Consider the following 9,888-nt stretch of genomic DNA (forward strand, 5'->3'; position numbering starts at 1 on the left):
CGGTTGAAGTGTCCTTGAAGTGGTTTTTGCCGAGCCATAGAAGAATAGAGATCTTTGAGAGAGAGAGAGAGTCAATGATCACGGTTTATGTTATTTGGAATAGTATAATCTGAGAGAAAACGTTTATCACAATTATAATAAGTTGGAATTGACCATACGTAGCTGGAATCTCCGCAATATATCGAATGAAAAGTCTATCACATGATTCAAAAGTCTATAACGATTACTAAATCAATTAATGCCACACAATTGGAACCTTATTTTTCTATAAAATCATAGCGGTCTAGACATTCATCAGCATTGGGAAAATCACCTTTTTTCTTTTAGCATCACTATTAATTAAGAGAGGGTGATATACATATAGTTATAGCAATGGCGATGACTAAGAAAATCTTTGGTGCATTCTCTATGGAAGTGTTTAATCCAAATCCCTTTTCTAGAGCTCTTCACCTAAGTCGGTGTGTTCAGCAAACAAAGTTTCCAACTACTCGTAAGAAAATACTGCAACTGAGGAAGGGCGTGAGAGCACCTGCCGTGGCTCTCAATGTAAACGAGCCAGTGAAAGCTGTTGCTGAGAAACTTGTGGCACTGAACGTCACAGCTCTAGTGACTTTGAGGAACGGTGAGATGGGGAATGCTGAGCAAATAATGCCTCTATTGTTTGATGCTTTCAAACCCACCCAGAGGTTTACTGTTCTTCAGCTTGTTAGCACTGAAATTGATCCAAGTAAGAATTCTTGCAGCTTTGCTCTATTTTGTTGGGTCTTCATAGGTAAGGTTATAAAGAGAGAATACTTAAGATAAATACTAAAATTTAACCAATTTTACTATAAAAATATAAATTTGACATGATAATAAAAATGATCGATGTCACTTGAACAACAAAATAAATAAATTTGTAAATGACCTTTTCATGATTTTTTTTTTTCAATAATTCAAATTCGTACAATATGTGGGGATTAGAGATTCAAAGGTTCAAAAGTTTGTTCTCCTTATAAAAGAGATTAAATAAGGCCTATTGAGTATGAACTACAAGGCTCTTAATATTTTTAATGATTGACAATGTATATTTTCTAAAATTTATGTAGTATGAGAGAAGCTGAACACCAAGAGTTTGATTGATAAATAAAACCATAAAATGGGGCAAGGTTGATGTATTTTTCTTTTTACCTTGTTTTACAATCAATTTTACACAACATAATAATTTGCTTTTTACATAATAATTTTACACAAGTTTTAGATCATTCATATTTTTGAAAATTTCATTAGCTCAATTGAAAGATTTTTTTCTGACTTTAGTATAAAATTTGATATTTTGTATTGAAAATGAAACATTTTTTAGAGTTTCACTATGAAAATGGTAAAAATGAATTTTATTTTTTTATGAAAGATAGCCATCAAATATAATTTTGATTGAAAATAGTAAACTTTTTTTTTTTTTTTTGTTGGGTGTGTATATATATGTGTGTGTATATAATAAAAAAGCGTGTGTGTATGTGTGTGTGTGTGAAGGATTGTCTCGATAAATATATTAGTACCGTAACTTTGCTCCTCTAAACAAAAATTCTCAGCTCCGCTTCAAGTTACGTAGTCTCCAATTGTAGTTGAAAGATAGCAAAAACTTTGTATAATCTTTTACATTAAAAAAAAAAAAAAAAAATCTTCTTTTATAATTTTTTTTTAAATGTTCCTAGAAATATAAAAAGATTATATTTTATTTCTTAAGAATAAACTATACTGAAATACCTCTATGTAGGAGACAAAAGAGTGTACTATTATGTGCAGCACAAAAAAAAGTACTTTGTTTTTTTATGTAAATAAAAGTTTAGATAAAGAGAAGCTACCTAGGACAAGTTACAGATCTTAGTGAGGACTTAAATTGAACTTATAAATTGCCCATTAAAGAGGAGTGCTAGCAAAGGAATTCGAACCTAGACTTTTGGGCAAAGCGTTCAAGTCTTACTAACTGAACCAACCCCCGTAGGCACAATAAAAGTACTTTACAATTATGTGCAGTACAAGATAAAATAAATGGGCTGCCCAATAGACCCAACACATGTATACACTAACAAAAGCAATGTCACCAAGTAAGGCATGCACTTTGATTTATCATGAACATATAACTAATATTACTCTTATACCCTCCAAGAGACTTTTTTTTTTTTTTTTTTCTAATTTCATTTCAGCTCCCGTTCCCAAATCGTAAATAGCCACTATGATATCATTATTTACTCCATTCTTATATGAAGGTCATTATAAATAGAAATGAACTTAATTATGAGCAAGCCTAGAGATATAAGCATGCATGCCAGACATATCAGACATATTTGACACCGCATGACGGGTTGTGAAATTTTGGTGAATGAAGAAAAGGCAAGCAATTTTTTTTCTTACTATTCTCATAATTATATGAAGGGACAATGGAGCCAAAGATGAGCAAGGAAGCTACATTAGACTGGTCCAAGAAGAAGCCAACAATTGGTGCTGAGAGGAACACTTACAAAGTTGAATTTATAGTGGATTCAGATTTTGGAGTTCCAGGAGCCATTACAGTGAGTAACAAATATCGAAGGGAGTTCTTTTTGGAAAGCATCACTATTGAGGGGGTTGTTCAATTTGTATGCAACTCTTGGATTCAGGCTGAGATGGTCAATGCAAAGAAAAGAATATTCTTCTCAAATAAGGTAATCAATTAATTCCACTAATTTACTGGATAACAGCAACATATGTTCTATATATTTCATATATAATATGACTTATGTTTGAGATGTTATTTTCAATGCTATTACGTATTATTAAAAAGGAAAAAAAACATTTAATTTTTTAATTAGCATTATTATAATATAATAATTTAAGTGATATATTAAGAATGTTATTTGAGTGAATTCAAGATAACTTTACTACTTGAATCGTTCTTGAAGTTAATTAAAATTAATTAAGTTACTCCAAGTATAAGCCAGAAATTTGAAACCTGTTCAATTGGATCGGGTTAGATTGTTAGGACTTTTCTACTGTTTTGAAAATAGAATTGTTCTGTACAATTTTCCTGGATTAATCATAAAGAACAAAACTTTTACTATAATATAAGAATCGAGTGAAGTACGTTTGAAAGGGTCGGTTCTTCAGAAATGATTGTGGATCAGGGTGTGGTTCATTATTTGTCTTGCATGCTATTCAATATGCTATACGTATGCTTCTAGATGTTCTTATTGTTTAAATTAAATTAGAAAAAATTATATTTTTTTTGGAAATGATTAAATATATTTGGAAATTAACGTGGTACATATCAATAAAAAAAAATTTATTATAACTAATGTATTCATAAATTATCATCATGTCTTTTTATTATAATTAGCCATCTCTCAAAATAAAATATATAATTTTTTTTCTGGAGAAAGAATTATAATTAAAATTATAAATACAATCATTATGGTTTTATGTACTTAAAATAATTGAAAGTATAATCTTCAGGATTAATTGTTTGTTAGATTACGTAATCATGTTTTATAGTTGAAAGATTAATTATAATTTTAATGTTTTTTTTGTTCTAATTCTATATTATTTATTTTCTAAATTTCTTAAATAAGTTGTGAAAAATATTCTTGAAAGTTATTTAATTTCCCTAGATTTATTTTTAATCAAGCTTGCTTATATTTTATATAGTTTGTTCTATTTATTTGAATTTTATTTAATTATTAAATTAATTATGATATATCAATATGATTTAACCTTCAATAAAAGCACAATCTAACCTTAAAATCCATAGTTAGCTTCACCTTTAAACATTAACGGAAATTGCCTAAGGTCCACAAATCGGAGGTGGTGTGGGAAGGGGAGGAAAGACCCTAATTTTGATCTTATAATATAATATTATAATTTTATAACAATTTAAAATAAGATATAGCCAATATAAATTAAAATTTTTATTCGGAAAAATAGGAATATGTAGCTTAAAATAGAAGAAACCAATATTCCTTTTTTCTCTCTATTAAAGTATCTCTAAACAACTAGTCACCATCATATCCACCCTTTTTCACTTTTGTCCAAAGATTTATTTTCAAGAGTGACATTCATGGAAAATAATATATATATATATATATATATATATATATATATATATATATATATATATTATCATTCATATACAATTGATGAGAAAAAATGTTTGTATTAATTTGATTTTGAAGTAAATTTGTCGTCCTTGCTTTAAACAGTGGTGTATTTTGTCAATTCTCTTGTTAAGTGAAACTGTAATATGCCTTTGATAAATTATACATAATTGAAGAACTAAATTTTATATATATATATATATATATATATATATATATATATATATATAGAGTAGATTATTGTTCCCATGCTTGTATCACTAATAGAAATATACTTACAAACTTGTTAAAGTTGCTTCTTAAAAAAGAATTTACTCAAAATTAAAACTGCCCAAGATCGACTATGTCATACACAAGAAAAAGTAAGGAATTTTCCATATTATCAAATTTGAAAATGATATGTTAGCAAAACTTGAATAAAAATAAAAATAAAAAATAAAAAATAAAACTTTATTATTGGTTATTTTTTATTTTTAAAAAAATTATATTTTTAAATAAAAAAAATTAATATATAGTCTTTAATTTATAATTGAACATATAAAAATAACCATATAACTTACTTTTAGGCCCTTAAATTACATCAAAATGGTTCATTTTTTAAAAACCATTTTACATATCAAAATGATGAGACTACAAGCAATTATTGAAGAGTAAAATGCTAAAAAAGCAATGACAATATGAAAATGCAATGTGCCTCTTGTGATTGAGGTGCCAAGGGTGACATACTTAGCTGGATTCAATTTCTCCAAACTAGTATTTCCCTCAAGTTTTCTAAAAGTATGGTTCATGATCTCAAATATAATGTTTCATGTAATTAATAAATATATAAAAATCAACCACTTGTATGACTCAAACCTTGGCATGTGATTTGCACTTAGCAGGCATATCTACCCTGTGAAACCCCAATAGGACTCAAGGAGCTAAGAGATGAGGAATTAAGGGAACTCAGAGGTGATGGAAAAGGACAAAGGATACCATCTGATAGAATATACGACTATGATGTGTACAATGACTTAGGAGACCCAGAAAATGAAATTGAATACGAGAGGCCAACACTTGGAGGTGAAAAGAACCCTCATCCAAGACGTTGTCGAACAGGGCGCCCTCCTTCTAATAAAGGTGAGACTATTTTTACAAGGCTTTATTGTGCTAAACTCATATCGAATATTATTTTATTGGAAAAACTAGAAAATATCACCGAGTTGTGATGCTCTTTGCATAATTTTTGAAGTATCAAATAATGTATTCATATTTTTTATAATTGGAATAGATATGAACATGGAGTCACGGTCGCCTTCCTTCATGCCAATATATGTGCCGAGAGATGAAGCACTAGAGAAGGGCAAAAGTGATGCTTTCAATCTAGGGAAGCTAAAGGGAATAGTCCGGAATATAATCCCTTCCTTAACTGTTACAGATTCTAATGTTTTTAAAGGTTTTTCTGACCTTGATAGCCTCTACAATGAGAGAACTCTTCTTGGAATGAAGTCTCCAGATGGGATGCATATGAAGCATTCATTACCTAAGATGATACACAAGTTGCAGGAATCTGTAGAAGAAATCTTCAAGTTTGACCCTCCAAAGATAATCTCTAGTAAGAATCATTTTAACTATATTCTTTCATATAAAACTCTAACCCTTTGTCCTCAAAAACTATATTCTTTCTGGCATAACATAGTAATATGAGGTCAATAAGACTTTTCTAATGAGAGATTTTATGCATAAAATTTGTGGGACATATCAATTTTTTTGGGAAAAGGTCCTTCTAGAAAACGGTACTCGAAGCCTCCTATTGATGAAATAAATTATTTTTTTATGTTTTTTCTCCGATAAATTACCCAATTAGGCTTGGTTTGGATACAGCTGAACGCGCCCAGCGTTCAGCGTTTTTTAGCCTTTTTTTTCTGTTGCGTTTCAGACAAAATACACTGTGCACGTACTGTGTGCATATTGTTCATGCACTTTTCAGCAATTTTTTATTAAAAATGGATCCCGCAGTACTATTCATACATTTAAAAATTATTTTGCTACAGTTTTTCAGTTTTCAGTTGTATCCAAATGGACCCTTAATATGAAATTATTTCCTACTAGTTTCTGAGCTATAGCCACGTTTTAAAAACGCAGCTATAGAACCATTTTTTGTAGTGAAAGCACTAATTGATTTTTTATGTATGAGGCAAGATTTGAACCTAAAACTCTTGCTTGATGACAAGAGATGTTATTAATTGAGCTAATTTTAACCCGCAAACATAATTTACTAATGACTAATAAGCTACTTCAAAGTGAGGAAATAAGAAAAAAAAAAAAAAAATTTTGGAAGCTTTTAGGGTGAGTTTGACATTTCATAACGTCCAGTAGTTTACTTGTTAGAAGACAAGATAAAAAAGATGGAAATTAGCTCGTTTTACAAAAATTGTTACTTATTTGGCAAACACTAAAAAGTGAGACAAAAAAATAGGAACTAAAAGATTCTTGCCAAACGGATACTTAATCTGTCAATTTATAGTCTACCGTGCCATGTATTCATCAACGTATTCTCCTTCAAAAAAATTTAGAACACATAAAGTATGGATTCATATGAAAGTGAGTGATGGAAAAAAAAAAAAAAAGTATAGATTAATATGAAAGTAACAAATAACCAATTACATTTTATAACGTAAGATTGTTATAGTTTTTTCTATGCCATACTAAATAGAATTTTATTTTCCCTTCTGGACTATCACACACGTGTCATGCTGCCTCATTAAAAAATAATTATTTTTTTATTTGATACACAGCAACTCTTTTAATTCAGCAAAAATATATATATATATTCTCCATAAATCAGCATCCTTGCAAATCCTTAACATAAATTGAAGTAAACCTTGATTTCTTGCTGCAACAAAATCACAAGGCACTGATGGGATAAATGTCGTGGCCGGGAGGCGGTCATGTGAATGGATTAATATTGCTACATGTTATGGATATATACATCTTTCCCAATTCTCCACAGCTCTTGCTATAATTGGTGTTTCTAATTTATTCAAAACTATTAGCACAGTTCAATATGCATTTCAACTGATATTTTATCTAAGAACCTACCTCTTGTTTCAGGAGATACATCTTGTTGGTTACGAGATGATCAATTTAGCCGCCAAGCACTTGCAGGCATAAACCCTTTAAGCATAGAAAGGATTAAGGTAATTACAACTACAACATAATATCACTTTTTTTTTAAAGGAAAAAAGTACAGGTTTTTTTCATTGAAAATATTAACTTTCTCCTGAATAAATACAAATGATAAACCATAAACACAACCAAACAAGTGAATTCCTATAAATAAATAAAACTATCAAGTTAATGATTATTATGATTATTATTATGATTATCATTATTATTATTATCATGTTTCTTTGAATAGGAGTTTCCACCTGTAAGCAAATTGGATCGCCCTATCTACGGCCCACAAGAATCAGCACTCAAAGAAGAACATATTAAAGGCCACCTAGATGGGATGTCTGTGCAACAAGTAATCAAATATAGTTTACTTTAAACTTGCAGAACCCTTCTAAAGAAGAGCCCTTTAGACAAACCCTTAGTTAGTAAAGAGAAGTTTTTATATTTTCATATCTAATTATTTCCTTTTTCATATATTTCTCAGGCAATAGAAGAGAATAAGTTGTTCATACTAGACTATCATGACATGTACCTCCCATTTCTCAACCAAATAAATAGTCTTGAAGACCGAAAAGCCTATGCAACTCGAACAATCTTCTTCTTGACCCCAATGGATACATTGAAGCCCATTGCTATTGAGCTCAGTCTTCCACCGGTGGATCCAAATTCCCCTTCAAGTCAAGTTCTCACCCCACCTACTGATGCTACCACAAACTGGCTTTGCCAGCTTGGTAAAGCCCATGTTTGCTCCAACGACTCTGGCGTTCATCAACTTGTTCATCATTGGTATGCTAAAACTTTCCCCCTATTTTGTATATATAATATATGACAAAATCAAATTTAGTCAGTCCAAGATTTATCCTAAAACCCTAAATTGACTAGAGTTGGCTCCAATAAGCCTTCAACTTTAGACAACCATATATTAGGCTTCGATTACATTAAGATGTAAAAAAAAAAATGATTGAACAGGTTGCGCACCCATGCATGCATGGAACCGTTTATAATAGCTGCTCACCGGCAATTGAGTGCAATGCACCCCATATACAAATTCTTGGATCCTCACATGCGATACACATTGAAGATAAATGCATTGGCCCGTGAAACTCTCATCAATGCTGGAGGGATCATTGAGACTGATTTCACACCCGGCAAATTCTGCATGCAGATTAGTTGTGCTGCCTACAGGGATTGGTGGCGGTTTGACCTAGAGGGCCTTCCCGCAGATCTCATTAGAAGGTTTGGAAAAAAAATGCTTTTAAATCCTTTGAACTATATAATTTAATCTTCTCACCAAATTGGATGGCCAATAGAATTTGACTATACTTACATTTCATTGTAGAGGAGTAGCAATACCAGATCCAACTCAAGCTCATGGGATAAGACTACTAATTGAAGATTATCCTTATGCAGCTGATGGACTCCTCATATGGTCTGCCATTCAGAAATTGGCTCAGAGTTATGTGAACTACTACTACCAAGACGCAAGTGCAGTCTGTTCTGATACAGAACTCCAAGCTTGGTATGATGAGTCCGTCAATGTAGGCCATGCTGATCTGAGACATGCGAGTTGGTGGCCCAAACTCTCTTCTCCTGATGATCTTATCTCCATGCTCACCACCATAATCTGGCTTGCATCAGCTCAACATGCCGCATTGAACTTCGGGCAGTACCCTTATGGTGGTCATGTGCCAACCCGGCCACCACTTATGCGACAACTAATACCAAAGGCAAATGATCCTGGGTACATGAGTTTTTTCAAGGATCCACAGGGATACTTTTTATCATCACTGCCAAGTTGGAGTCAAATAACAAAATATATGGCTGTGATTGATATAATTTCCTCACACTCGCCTGACGAAGAATACCTTGGAGTGAGAAAAGATTTGTCAACCTGGTCAGGAGACCCTAAGATCCTCGAGGCATTCTACGACTTTTCAATGGAGATAAAAAGCATTGAAAATGAGATTGAGAAGAGAAACTCGGATATAAGCCTTAGGAACAGATGTGGGGTAGGGATTTCACCATATGAGCTACTCATACCAAGCTCAGGACCTGGGGTTACCTGTAGAGGGGTGCCCAATAGTATAACAGTGTGAGAAATAAACTAATGGATGAACAATTCTCCAGATTATTCCAACTATCTAATAATAATTATTCGCCAATGTAGCTACTAAAGCTACACATCCATAAAAACATTGCTGGTAATACAAGGCCTCAATAGCATCTTCTCAACTCAAAAATGAAACTAACGCCTCGCTTGTTTTGAAATAAAATATTTTAAAAAAATATTTTCATATTTTACCATGTTTGTTTTGGAGTAAAATATTTGATCAAAAATAAAATGTTTTTAATCAACTAAAGCAACCAAGACAAATTTGTGTAAAACATTTTACACTAAAAATATTGATAAAACATTTTACATTTTGTTCACTCTCAGTCCTGATATTCTGCCTCTCTACATACATTACCCCTCTTTCTAACTCTCACACTCTCTCAATATTCTCTCCAAAACTCAGTCCACCATGGTCCTTCTCTCACACCCATCACTTGCTCCACCTTAAGCACCACCCATCACCGACTCCTCCCTTTGTTGGCGACACCCATCTCCAGCTCCACTATCACC

At 31.7% G+C, this 9,888-nt stretch overlaps 1 protein-coding gene across 2 annotated transcripts; it reads left to right on the forward strand.

The window, feature by feature from the left end:
* The first annotated feature begins 306 nt into the window (after window positions 1-306).
* Window positions 307-9,441, forward strand: LOC142634439 (linoleate 13S-lipoxygenase 3-1, chloroplastic-like). Of its 2 annotated transcripts, none has more exons than XM_075808727.1 (9): window positions 307-727; window positions 2,416-2,684; window positions 4,988-5,228; window positions 5,380-5,703; window positions 7,203-7,288; window positions 7,510-7,617; window positions 7,750-8,051; window positions 8,235-8,501; window positions 8,605-9,441. In XM_075808727.1, the coding sequence occupies exons 1-9, from the start codon at window positions 373-375 to the stop codon at window positions 9,359-9,361; spliced, it is 2,709 nt and encodes a 902-aa protein (XP_075664842.1). In that variant the 5' UTR covers window positions 307-372; the 3' UTR covers window positions 9,362-9,441. The 2 variants fall into 2 exon arrangements, with proteins under 2 accessions (XP_075664842.1, XP_075664843.1); XM_075808728.1 differs by having other exon boundaries at window positions 4,991-5,228.
* Window positions 9,442-9,888: the final 447 nt, after the last annotated feature.

This window comes from Castanea sativa, chromosome 5 (genome assembly GCF_040712315.1).
Source record: "Castanea sativa cultivar Marrone di Chiusa Pesio chromosome 5, ASM4071231v1".
NCBI lineage: Eukaryota > Viridiplantae > Streptophyta > Magnoliopsida > Fagales > Fagaceae > Castanea > Castanea sativa.